At 53.4% G+C, this 13,261-nt stretch overlaps 1 protein-coding gene across 1 annotated transcript; it reads right to left on the bottom strand.

Annotated features, from left to right (window-relative positions):
• Window positions 1–4,269, bottom strand: LOC102939778 (cytoskeleton-associated protein 5). Its single transcript, XM_037909028.2, has one exon. The coding sequence runs from the start codon at window positions 4,222–4,224 to the stop codon at window positions 1–3; it is 4,224 nt and encodes a 1,407-aa protein (XP_037764956.2). The 5' UTR covers window positions 4,225–4,269.
• Window positions 4,270–13,261: the final 8,992 nt, after the last annotated feature.

Here is a 13,261-nt window from a genome sequence, read left to right as displayed (position 1 = left end):
CTATTTCTGCTCCTGGATCTTCACATAGCGGGGGAGTTTGCTGCTGTGCTTGTCTGGGGACACCAGGGCCAGGGGGTCTTCGAGCTTTGAAGGTCGCCGGGGAAGGGGGAGCTGGCTGCAGGATTTTGTGCCGCTACATCGACGCCTCGTCAATTTCAGCCTGTCCAGGCAGAGAGATGGCCCCACCTCCTCCCCATTTGTATGCTCTCCTGAGGAGGAGGCTGTCCTAGTGGGAGGGGGAGCCTGAGCCTGAAGGGGCATCCCTGTGCCGGGGGGAAGGTGCTGTTTGCCCTCTCGCTCCATGCCCATCACTGCCAGGCCGTGCTTTACGTAGCTGCGGAAGAGGAGGGAGAAGTTTTCCAGGAAAGGCTCCAAGTCCACATCGGGGCATTTCTTCTTGTATTCGTACAGCTCCTCCAGACCCTCCCTAGCGTTCTCCTTGGAGCCAATCTTTTTAAAGATGCCCGCTAACATGTCATTGACTTTGCTCTTTGCAGCCTTGTCAGCCACATGAGAGACCCCCTGACCGGCATCTGTACTGGTCTCGTTGGCAGCCTGCATGGTGGAGAGCCTCGTTGCCCGGCAAAGGTGAGCCTCCAGCTCCGACTCCCCCTTGTTCTCTATCATGGTGAGGTGGTCCAGAATCCCAGGCCCCTTCAGCCTGCTCAAGGAGTGCAGTAGAGTTTTCAGAGCTATCTGGGGGAACTGGCTTGTGCACTGCTTTAGTTTCTCATGGGGGAGCGCCTTCATGAAGAGGTGGATGTCCAGTAGGATCTGGTCCAGGTTGACAGTGCCGATTGTTCGGGGGAGAAGCTGTGTGATTCTCCACAGACACTTGGCCACCAGCTCGGGGAACTTGTGGGGGCTGGCTGCAGCCGTTAGGCTATCCTGGAGCAGGGCGAGCAAGGCACTAAAGATTCTGGTCTGGTCAGACTGCTCCAGCACCTTTTTCATTAGGAGATTGATGGACTGGATGACATCTTGACCTTCCTCCAGGTCCACCACCAGGGAATCCAGCATCAAGGTGATGAGACTGTGGAGCAGGTCCTTCAACACCCCTGTGGAGGCCTCCTGGGCCAGGCTCTCTGTCTGGAACAGCAGCATCATGTTGCGAATGATGCAGCCATACAGCTGAATGACTTGGTCCTTCCCCAGTTTCTCCTCCCCCACCTGCAGCCTGTGGATGTACCGGAGCTGCCGCAAAGTGGCTATCAGGAACTGGTTGATGTGGCCAGACATGGCTTCTGCCTTGTCCTCCTGCTTCAGGATCTCATCGATCTGTGCCAGAGCCTGGATGATGGTGTCGACGTCGCCACTGGCCACGTGGTGGATAATGAAGTTGATGGTGGAGGCAACGTTGCTACGCATGCCATTAGGGTGCAGGGAGACAGCATTGGGCTGGGGTTCAGGAATTGCACCTGGCTGAGTGATGCCATCCGGTTTGGGACTCTTGCACTGGAGAGAGTCATGCACATTCTCAGGCTCCTCTATGTCCATCTGGAATGCCTGGGGAGCTGCCTGCCCCATCTCCATGTCTGCTCCCGTGCTGTGGGCGTGACTGGGTTTGGAGGGCATGCCCTCTGCTGTTTCCATGCTGTCATTAGCACTTGCGCTCAGCGCATGTGGTGGTCTCTCCATGGTCTGTTTGACCGGAGAAGCAGCTGGCCTGGTGGCTGCCTGTTCCATGCTCTCTTCTAGCATCCTCATGTGTTTCTCTGAAAGGTTCCCAATCAGCTTGAGCACCCCTTCCCCATGCACGTGGTGAGCGGTCACAATGATGTTTAAGGCAGCACTGTGGATGGCATTGTTTTGGTCTCCAATGAAGGCAGATATCGCCTTGAAGGCTTTGCCAGGGCTCGGCTGGCACACTTCCATGCCGTAGGCTTTGACTAAATATCCCAGCTCAGCAAGGCACCCTGCCTGCTGCTTGGCGTTCTTGGACCTGGTCCCTTCCATGATGAAGTTGAACATCTTCCTGGCTGGATAGACCAGGCAGACCCTCTTCAAAACAGCATGCACCTCCCTGAGGAGAACCTCTTTTGTCTCCCCCATCTTCATGACCAGGTAGGGGAGGAAAGAGGTTGCCTCGTGCTCAGTCAGCTGGTATCTTTCCCGGCTCAGCAAGGTGAACAGCAGCTTGAGATACTCCAGGCTCTTCGTCAGAACCCAGGTGTTGGTGTCAAAGAACCGCAGGGTGAGCCACTTCAGGATCAGGTCCAGGCAGCTGATGAGGCCGTCTTTCTCCCTCTCCAAGTGCTTGACCAGGATGGCCAATGCTTTGATGTGGTGCTGGAAGTTGGAGTGAAACAACTCCTCCTGCAGCCAGTTGGAGACACAGCTGCACATCTGAGCCTTCAGCTGCTCCGCGTACCTGTTGCTGGGGGTGGTGAAGTTCCACCTCAGCACCTTCCCCCCTCTCTCGTCCTTTGCCCTCTGCTCTTTCCCTTTGGGGACGGTGATAAAAATAGGACCCAGCTTGTTGCCACCGTCCTTCAGGCTGGCCTTTGTTTGCACCTTCCCCCCATCGGGCAAGCCTTTGACTTTCAGGGCAGCTGCTCCTGATGTGGCATCTTTGGGTCCAGGCTTCTGTTCCAGGGCACTGCTGGACACAGAGTCTCCAGCAGGGGCTGGGGAAGAAGAGGCTGATGCCAGGTGGGATGTGGCTGAGGCTGAGGCGAAGGCTGGGACGGCCGTGACCCTTGGCAGCCTGGAAGGCAACTTAGCAGGAACAGTGGGCTTGGACGTAGAGTTGGCTTTGGCTGTCTCCAGCATGGCCACTATGTGGTCCTTGGTAGCTGGCTTCAGCTGGCGAGCGGCTTCGTCCATCTCCTCAAATCCCAGGTGCATCAAGAAGAAGGGCATGGCTTCCTGGGCCGCCTTCTGCACGTCGCCATTGCAATCTCCCAGGCAGGCGTAGAGGTGAGGCACTCCCCGCAGCAGGTCTGAGGGGGCAGAACGGAGAGCAGGCAGCTTCTCAGCCAGCCAGCCCAGCAGTTCTTGCCTTTGGAAAGGGTTTTCCTCTCTCAGCTCCTCGGAAGAGTCCTCCCCCTCCAGCCAGTCCTTCGTGCCGATCTGCTCGGCCCAGGCATTCACGGCCATAAGGGCTGAGGCTCGCACGCTGCTCTTGCTGTCCCTGAAGATGGCGACCAGGGGGATGCCCAGCTTCCTCACATGCTGCTTGATGCTCGGGCCCATGATGGTGGCCAGTCGCTGGAGGATTCTCAGGGTCTGCTGCACCAGGACTGTATTGGGGTCCTGGAGACAAGCCCTCAGGGCAGCTGGGAGGTCGCCCACGTTTGGCTGGATAAGGCTGGCATCGCTAAGGATACCTGCCACCTCGTCCAGGCCCTCCTTCTGGATCCTCCAGCTCTTGTCCCGCAGCTTCGACACCAGCGCTGAGGTGATCCTGTCGCTGATATTCACAGTCTCAGTCCTTCCATGGTCCTGGGGCTTCCCTCCCTTCCCCTCATCCCCTCTCCCCCTACAGTGCTTGGGGCTGCCCCGGGTGGGAGCAGGTGGGCTCTGCCCTTTCATCTTCTCCAGCTCAGCATCTATCTGGGAGAGAAGGGGCAGCGTCTCGCCCTCGAAGAACGCCCTCAGAGGGGCACCCACGTACAGAGAAATGGTCCCCAGCAGGACAAAGGCAGAGGCCCGTACATCTGGGTGAACAGCAGCAAGAGCAGCCTTTACGGTACTGACCAAGGCCTTCACCTCCATCCCAGAGAAGCCAAACTCTGTAATGGCGTTCGCCAGCCACTTCAGGGCTTCTGCCTGGGTCCTGGGCTGGGTCTGCGAGAAAGCCAATGACATGACCTTGTCAGCAGTCCACGGCAGCGCACAGGCCTCTGCTATTGCTGTCAGGGCTCCTTTCACGTCGCTGCTGCAAATCACGTCGCCCACCTTCCCCACCAGGCCGGCCAAGACGACCTGAGCTGACGTTCTGGAAAAGTTTCCCTTCTGGGCAATCAGGGTGATGATGTGAAGCTTTTTCTGTATCACCGGGAGTTTGGTTTCCTCCCAGCCACGATCCTTCTCCAGCAGCCTCACCAGGGCCTGGCAGGGCATTTTGCTCTTCTCTATTTCTTCCACAGCCTTCTGAAATGCCTCCAGGCCGGAAAACCTCTCCTTCCAGTTGTGGCTGGCCAGCTGCCGAATGCAGGAGGCCGGAAGGACAGCTGCCACCACTTTCTCACATGATTCTTCTGAGAGCTCAAGTTCAGACATGTTGCTTGGCACTGACTTTTGTTTGTTTTGGGCGCCAGAACCTCCTGCACCATCGGTTCTCAGGTGGGTGACCAGGCTGGGTGACAAGAGCGTCCAAATGAGCTGCAGAGGGTCTTCCCGATGTCCTTGCCCCCTGCAGCAGCTGGAGGAGCTGCTGATGTTCCAGCCCCAGCGTCGGATTCCTGGTGATCATCTGCTGCTCTTACTTGTGAGTTCTGATGCGCTCGGTCTGACGGCTGCAGGTCATTGTGACGTCATCCACCCATGTTTAGTCCAGAGAAGAGAAGGCCAAGGGTGGGGACATGGTAACAGTCTTCAAATTTGTAAGAAACTGTTCTAAAGAGGATGGTGATCAACCATACTCCATGTCCACTGAGGTAAGATAAGGAGGAATCGGCTTAGTTTGCAGCAAGGGAGATTTAGGTTAGAAATTAGGAAAAGCTTTCTGACGATAGGGTAATGAAGTCCTGAAACTGGTGACCTATGGAGACTGTGGAATCCCCATAGAGAGGGCTGACCAGGAAGAAAAGCAGAGCTATGCTACTTGCTTGACAAGGGAAGCCTGGTTCTCGCTGAGATCTTAGGACAGCACGGTCTCGGAGCAAACCATTTGGTGGTCTGGGATGACTAGGCCCAGGGAAACTGACAGAAAGGGACTAGCTGCCCAAAGAGAAGCCCAGAGCAGATGAGCGAAGGTCCTCCTGACATACCTGCAGATGAGCCTGGTTCTGAAGTTCACCGTTTCTCTTTTTGTTTTGGACTCGGACCAACCGCAAATCAGTGAGGGATGATGCACCCACAATGGGGTGAGTTGTGCCCAGACAAACCGCAAGGAGACACCACCTCGACAACCCAGCTAAGCCATCCCTGGAGGTTTTCATGAACAATTTAGACAAACACCTGTCAGGGATGGTCGAGGAGACTTAGTTGGTCCTGTCTCAGTGAAAGGGGATGGACTGGATGACCTCTTGAGGTCCCTTCCAGCTCGACATTTCTATGTTTCTATGATTCTATAAGACGTAAGCACTTAAAGTCGGTCAGCTCAGAGAGACTCTCAGCCCTTGAGAGACTTTCTCGGGCTAATAGAGGGCAGTTGCACACAGCAATGGAGAGCTGCTAGGTGTGCTTGCCAAGATGAACAATCAGGAAAAGGCATTTCAAAACTTTGTGGGGTTTTAAAGGTCAGGGGGAGGGATGGGATTCCAGTCTCCGTTAAGCAGCAGAGTTCACGCTTATGACCAGAGCAGTCGGTGAGGGGCATTGTGGGATAGCTGCTGGAGGACTGTTAGGTCGACATAGCTAACCCATTGTCTACACCCATGCTGTGTTGACCTCAGTACATGGACCTTGGCTCAGTGCCACTCGGGGAGGTGGCGTTACGATGTCGGCATCCTGGAGAGCTCTCATTGCGGGGAGACAGATTTAGTGTAGACACAGGTGCAACGAGGTTGATGCGTGGCGGCTTACGTCGCCCTCACTTTGTAGTGTCCATGGTGAATCAGACGCAGAAGCCGGAGTAAACCGCAGGAATTCCCGGCTCTCTGTCCTGTGCTTACTCTTCTAGACGATGCTGTCTCTGTGGGGGTGGGAAGGAATTTCTCTCCAAGGCATAGTTTTTACAGGGACCTTGTGGGAGTGTCACCTTCCCCTGGAGCGCTAAGCTGGGGCCACCCATTAGGATCAGGTACAAACGGGGTAGGGGGTGGGGAAGGGGAAGGCCGATGCCACCCTTTGCTACGTTCCTATGATTATGCAATTGCAACTAACGCAATCTTAGTGGTGCAATGTCAAAGTGAGGTACGAACCCTCCTGCGCCTGGACAGGATTGTTTATGTACGTTGCCATGGAGGGAAAGTGGCAGTGGGTAGAGAACGCAGAACTGAAAGGACCGAGAAAGGGTAATCAAGCATGACTGCTTGCCCCTTGCCTAAAGAAAAGAGATAGGCCTCGGGGGGGGGGAAGGGGGGGGAGAGACGGTGATGGTCAATTCAAAAGCAGCAGCGGAGGTACAAAAACAGTCCGTGTTCAAACTGGAGAAAGACGGGAAAGTGATCGTTACCCATTAACAATCACTATTCAGTAGTCCTCTATTGCTCTAGAGGAACGAGACTTTGCACTTACCTCTATTCATCTGAAAATCCCACCTTCATGATGTTGCCTCCATAGGACCCCAGTCCTGTGAAGAATGCCTGTTCGCCTTGATTCTGAGATGGACCCGGAAATCCGGCTCCAAGCCCTGTTTTATGACAGAGCAGCACCTTTGTTTTTATCTTTTGTCCTGGAGAGGATTTAATTGCTGCTCGTCACCCGGGGTGAGCTCGTAGACTCTCTGCTTTTAATTCTGTGTGGTTGGTGGGTCCTGACGTTCGACTCCCTTGTGCCGAAGTTGACGTAACGACGACGGCTGCCGTGTTTGTTGTGAAGCCCCGACGAGGCCCTTTGGCAGGCAGGTGCTGGAGATATGCCACCAGCCAGAATTTAAAACCCACACTCAGTTTTTACTAAGCACTTACTCAGCTAGTCACCTTTGCCATTACCCGGGGTATTAACGAAGCAAACAAGACTTCATGACCTGGCCCAAAGTACTGCTGATAACCAAAACCGGCTGGATCGTAACCAGCATCTGTGCGCCGTATCTATCTCATTCAGTGACTCTAGTCCATCACTCTGCCCATCTGCCCTGGCCTCCTCTGTGCAGCCAAAGGCTGGGCATGAGCAGCACAAATTTCCCCCTCCCGCAAACAGCCCCCTCCTGCCCCGGAGGAGCCACGTCTAGGGGTGCAGCGTCTCAGTGGCTCATTTAATCCTTGGCCTCTGTTCTAAGAATAGCACCCTTTGCGATGTGAACACTCAGCTTGGGGACCCCGAAGGGGGCCGCTGAACTATCCAAGGTGAACACCTGTTGGTCCCTCCCAGCCTAGTTCAGATCTGAATTAATGCCTGAGGTCTGAAATGGTCGGGAGTAATCATTGTAAAACAGCAGCACTTAAAGGCTCTGGCCTTGGTCAGGGCCCTAGTGTGCTAAGACACAGTGAGAGACAGTCCCTGGCCCACGAAAGTTACACAGTCTAAAAGGGTCTGTTCCCTTTCCCGGTGCCAGGAAAAACACACACACACACACACACGTGCGCATACGCATGCACACACGCGCACACGCACGCACACACAGTTTCAATTCAAGTATCTTGTCCTCTTTCCATGTGTTTCTTCAGTTTTCCAGCCCAAGACGTGACGAAGTCCCTTCAGAGCCTCTGTCTTACATCTACAGCTTGCTTTAGCAGAAACATCTGACTCCGTGGGGAGGAAAGGTCATTTTGTGCCCGCCCTGCGGCTAACAAGTTCTCTCGGTTGCTTTAAACGATCTTCCGTTGGCACGGCTTGCACTAAGCGCCCGCCCGACGTCTTCTGACAGTGCTGTGCTGTGCGGGCCTGTGTCGCGGGTGCGAAGGCGCAGGCCGGGCTGAGGCGTGGGGGAGAGGGCAAGCCGGCGTGGGGACTCTGAGGCTCTTTAAGAGACTCTTTAATGGGCTGCAATGCATGCTCCTCACCCCTCCGCTGGCTCGGCTGCACGGGCTGGTACGGAAGGGGATGTGGGACAGAGGGCAAACCCGTATCGCAGCCTACCCCTCCTTACACATAAGACACCTTTTCAAAGTCCAGTGCTGCCAGTGGTTCCAAATGCCCCTGGTCCTTGCCTTCAGGGACCATAACAACTGCAACAGGGCAGCACCTGGGCATAGAAAGGAGAAGATGCTTTTCACCCTCTCTCCCTTTGCGCTCCTCCCCAGGGCCAGCTGCAGTGAGGAGAGGAAGGATGGTCCCGTGCTTAAGGTGCTATCTGGAAGTCAGGACACCCCAGCTGAGTTCCTAGCTCTGCAGCAGGCTCTGTGCTGTTCTTCTCAGTAAGGCATTTAGGTACCAACTACGCTGATTTTAATCAAACCTGACCCAGCCCTCTAGCAGCACAGCAGCCAGACCATGCTGCTCACTGGGGCCTGGCTCCTGCAGTCCGGAGCCCTGCCTTCCAAACTGGAAAGTGACCTTTGGCCTCGGCAGCCACCTCCACATCCTCACCCACAGTGCCAGCTACCCCACACCAACCGACTGGGTGAGTTATCTGGACGAGTTACCTGGGTCTCAGCTCCTTTCTGTGCAATGGGTATAATAATCGTCCCTGTCTCCAACCCTTTGTCTTGGGCAGGGGACTGTCTTTCCACCTGTGGCTCTGTGCTGTGCCTAGCACACTGGAGCCCTGAGCTGATTGGTTGCCTAAAGGTGCTATCGTAATACAGGCAGTCGGGAGTACATCTCCTAATTCTGTGCTTTTGAGCTCCCTCTGCTGGGTCTTCAGGGCCTGTAACAGCAAATGCACCTCATTCTCGGGCTTGTGCTCCATTCAGTGATGCTAATGCACAAAGGAGGAAGGAGGGATAGCTCAGTGGTTTGAGCAATGGACTGCTAAACCCAGGGTTGTGAGTTCTAATCCTTGAGGGGGCCATTTAGGGATCTGGGGCAAAAATTGGGGATTGGTCCTGCTTTGAGCAGGGGGTTGGACTAGATGACCTCCCGAGGTCCCTTCCAACCCTGATATTCTGTGATTCTATAAGTAGACAAAAGAGGCCCAGTTAATTTACAAGATGTTAAAGATTTGGGGGTCATGGTGGATAATCAGCTGAACATGAGCTCCCAGCATGACGTTGTGGCCAAAAAGGCTAATGGGATCCTGGGTTACACAAACTGGGGAATCTTGATTAGGAGCAGAGAGGTTATTTCACCTCCGTATTTGGCACTGGTGCAACTTCTGAGGAATACATTGCCCAGTTCTGCTGTCTCCAATTCAAGAAGGATGCTGATAAATTGCAGAGGGCTCACAGAAGAGCCACGAGAATGATTAAAAGATTAGAAAACCTGCCTTGTAGTGATATTTATCTCCATCTATTTATCTTAACAAAGAGAAGGGTAAGGAATTACTTGATCAATGTCTGTAAGTATCTACATGGGGAACAAATATTTAATCATGGGCTCTTCAGTCCCACAGAGAAGGGTAAAACACAATCAAAAGGCTGGAAGTGGAAGCTAGATGAATTCAGACTGGAAATAAAGTGTGCATTTTTGACAGCGAGGGTAAATTAACCATTGGAACAATTTACCAAGGGTCAAGGTGGATTCTCCATCACTGACAATTTTTAAATGAAGAATGAATGTTTTTCTAGACCAGCGGTTCTCAAACTGTGGGTTGGGAGGACCCCAAAGTGTGTTGCGACCCCCTTTGAATGAGATCACCAGAGCTGGCTTAGACTTGCTGGGGCCCAGGGCTGAAGCCCAAGCCCGAGGGCTTCAGCCCTGGACAGTGGGGCTCAGGTTGCAGGCCCCCTGCCTGAGGCTGAAGCCCTTGCCTTGAGCTTCAGCATTGGCCCATCTGCCCACTGTGGTGAGGCTCAGGCTTTGCCCCCCAACCCCACCCGGGGAAGTGGGGGTCGAATGGGCTCAGGCTTCCGTACCCTCTCCTGGGGTCGTGAAGTAATTTTTGTTGTCAGAAGGGGGTCGCGGAGCAACGCAGCTTGAGACCTGCTGTTCTAGAAGATCTGCTCTAGGAATTATTTTGGGAGGTCAGACTACAGGATCACAATTGTCTCTTCTGGCCTCAGAATCTAGGAATTTTAGCCTGCCTAGAGGACACAGGGTGGGGAGAAGATCCCATAGGAAAGGACTGGAGCAGCTGGGAAAGGAATATTATGTTTGCACTGGTAGGAGGGAATCACAAACCATGAAGAGTAACCAAGAAAAGCCAAAGGTAAAGCTACGACCCCAAAACCTCAGGAGAGTGAGTCTCTTTTTAACTGAAAGCACTGAAAAGTCTCGACATTTTGTAAAACACGGACACATTCAGAACCAACGATGATGATCAGGTTTCACTGGGGCTATAGCAAGAGCCTGCCCAGGCATCTGTCCCAGTACCGAGGCTGGATCTGAATGACTCTTTTAGCTCAGCAACGCGGCTGCTCCGGGGGCTTTAGGGAGCGGGTGGCTTCTGGAATAGCCATTAAGCAGCTGGATGCTTCTCCCTTCTTCTTTGTCCCTGTGGTTAACCAGATGACCTAGGCAGTGATTGAAGCAGCTGCAGGGGAGAGGGTTGGCGTACCCCTGGGGATGGAAGCCTGGCTCGGAATTGAATGGATTGCACCCCAGAATAACGTTGCCAGCTGCAGGGCTTGGCAGAGGTTGAGAAACAGGACTTTCTTCTCCATGGTGGGTGTACCACAGTCCAAGGGCCTAAATGGGGAAAGGGGCCCCCTTGTGTGAAGCTGAAGACAAGCTACAGTTTGCACCCTGACTGGTGTAATCTTGGCTGGCTGTTCAGTGAGTCAAGAGGGTAAGCCCTGGATAAAGGGGCATGTGAGGGAGAGGCTGCTGACATCCACCCAAGCTCCTGCAGTCACCCTCCCAGTTGGCATGAACTGGCCTCCTTCTTGGCAAATTCAGTAGAGAGCCTGACAATGGAACGGGCCATGGAGACTCAACTTCCCTCGGACTGCTTTGTCACTCCAGATAAGGAGTGATAAGGAGCCCAGTTAGGAGGCAGCTTTGGGGTGAACTCAGGCTGCTGCCGCCTGGACTGTACCCATTCCGTGATCAAACAGAGGATTCCCTTTCCAGGGCCATGAACACAGCACCTTTCTTCAGCACTAAATTCATTGAGATGCTCTTGCAGGTCACAACTGTGCTGAGGCAGCTGTAAGTTGCAGTGAGGACCAAGTGGGTCCCCAGCTGCCCTGCGGATCCAGTGGATGCAGTGGCCCCGAATCGCGATCTCATCTACCCTTGTGTCTGTGCCTTTGTTCTCTTTGAGTCCCTCATTTCATAAGTGACCCGAGTCGAATGCATTTTGTCAGCTGAGTCAGCTGCAGGACCAAGAAAAATGATACACGGGTGGATTCATTCACCAACTGACCTGCGGGACCTTGGTGCAAGGCATGGGCGGGGCGAGTTCTGTGTGCACAGGAAACAGTCAGCTAGGTCTAAACACAACCCTCCTGTTTGGAATCGGCATGTCAATATCCTGTTCTGCAAATGGTTGACGCACAAAATGCCCCTTGATCTTGAGTCTAAAAATTGCTCCAAGGATGCCACTATCTTTGTCCAAATAAATGATTCTAAATAACTTGTTCTAGGAAATGGCATTTAGCATTTGTCACGGGGTAATAAGTGATTCATATATGTTTTTTCTCTCTGCAGCGTTGGTTAGGGGTGTTGCGTTGTTCTGGCTGAGTGAAAAGCTCTCAGAGAACCTGAAGTGTGCTGGGATGGGAAAGTAAGTGCAAGTCCTTTTATTGCTTGTGCACAACCTTTCCATCCATCTATCAAACGCCCTCTGCTTTATTCTAGGAGAACAAGGGCTGAGTCCTGCTGTTAAATGCCTCTTGCAACATGCCTCTTTGGGTCTGGTTCTGATAGGCACTCCGTGCCTCAGCTCCTGTGGAGGGGCGGAGGGGCTCAACCCCTCCCAGGAGGCGCTCAGCACCTTGCAGACTCCAGCTCCATGAAGTGGCATTTGAGGGTGCTCCACTCCTGGCAGGAGGCACTGAGAACCCTGCAGGATCAAACCCCTAAAGCTCCTTGGTGAAGGAAAAATACTACATAGGACTGGGAGGCAGGGATACAGCTGGCTGCATGTGCCTGTAGGTTAGAGCAGCCCTAAGGCTGCTGTAATTTACACGGGGGGCCCCCAGGATCCAGGGAAGTGGTAAGGTGACATAAAGTTACCCTGAGGTCTGCTACAAGCCTAGGCTGGCTGAACCCAAGAATCGGAGCCATTGCTCTGTTCTGAATACTCTGTTCCATGCATGAGAGTCTGATTCACCTCTGGGCCATGCTGACTGGCAGAAGTAGCCCCCTGCTCTATAACGTTTGGACATCAATAAAGCCCAGCCATGTACTGGCACAGAAATGATTTTCCTGGGTGTGGAAAAGACCAGGGTTTCTCCTGGGGCTTCTTGTCATCTTATGACAATGGAAAAAGCCAAAGAAAGCTCAACGCAGGTTATGCTTTATTTGGAAGCGGATGTGGGGAGTGCAAGAAATGAAGCTAAGAATATTGGGAGTGACCTTAGAATCCAGGGCACCGGGTGTTCATGGGACTGGGGGCGCAGGGTGTGACTGACCTGATACTTGGTCAGGAGTAAGCAGTTCTGTTTGGGACATGCAGGACTGAATAGAATCCAGCTCTCTCCCTCTTAGTTCAGCAGGGCTAACTGAAGTACAAAGTGGTAGAGCCGTAATTTATTCAGTGAAGGCAGCAGAGCGGAGTCTGAATTCACAGCAGGCAGAAGGCATGTGGAGTAAGATGGTGACAGTCACTTTCTGGAGTACAGCCACACTTTACATTTGACGCCAACATGCCTTTATTATAGCACAGAGCTGGGATATTTGCAAACTGTCTGTCGCAGTCTAGCATCCTGAGCCTGGCAAAACTCCCCCTCTAACCAGTCGCATCCAAAAACCCGTGGCCTGGTTTTCAGCGCCACTGACATTAATGGGAGTCATCAGTGCTCAGCGCCTTTGAAAAAACCATCAGTAACTTTATTTTTCCAGGCCCAATCCACCCGCCTGTGGATTTTCTCTACTTCAGACTACAGCTTCCAGACCTTTGGGTGGCTCTTCATAGACATTTCCCTCCAGTGTCTCAAAGAAGCCACTGCTATGAATACACACACAGTGACTCATTCAGCTACTGCCGGTAACGCTAGCTGCAGTAGAGAGCAGGCTAAAGTGAAAGTCAATCCTTTGTAGGCTGACAAACAAAACCGTTATCCCTCACCCTGCCACCCTGCTGCAAGCCTCAGTTTGCCTACCCTCTGTTTGCCAGAGGCTGGGAATGGGTGGCAGGGGATGGATCACTTGGATTCCCTGTTCTCTTCATTCCCTCTGGGGCACCTGGCATTGGCCACTGTCAGAGAACAGGGTGCTGGGCTAGATGGACTTTTGGTCTGACCCAGAAGGGCCATTCTTATGCTCAGACTTGCCAGACAACATCACA

This window comes from Chelonia mydas, chromosome 9, assembly GCF_015237465.2.
Source record: "Chelonia mydas isolate rCheMyd1 chromosome 9, rCheMyd1.pri.v2, whole genome shotgun sequence".
In the NCBI taxonomy this organism is placed as follows: Eukaryota; Metazoa; Chordata; order Testudines; family Cheloniidae; genus Chelonia; species Chelonia mydas.
Note: the sequence above shows the minus strand (reverse complement) of the source record. Positions and strands in the feature narration are given on the sequence as shown.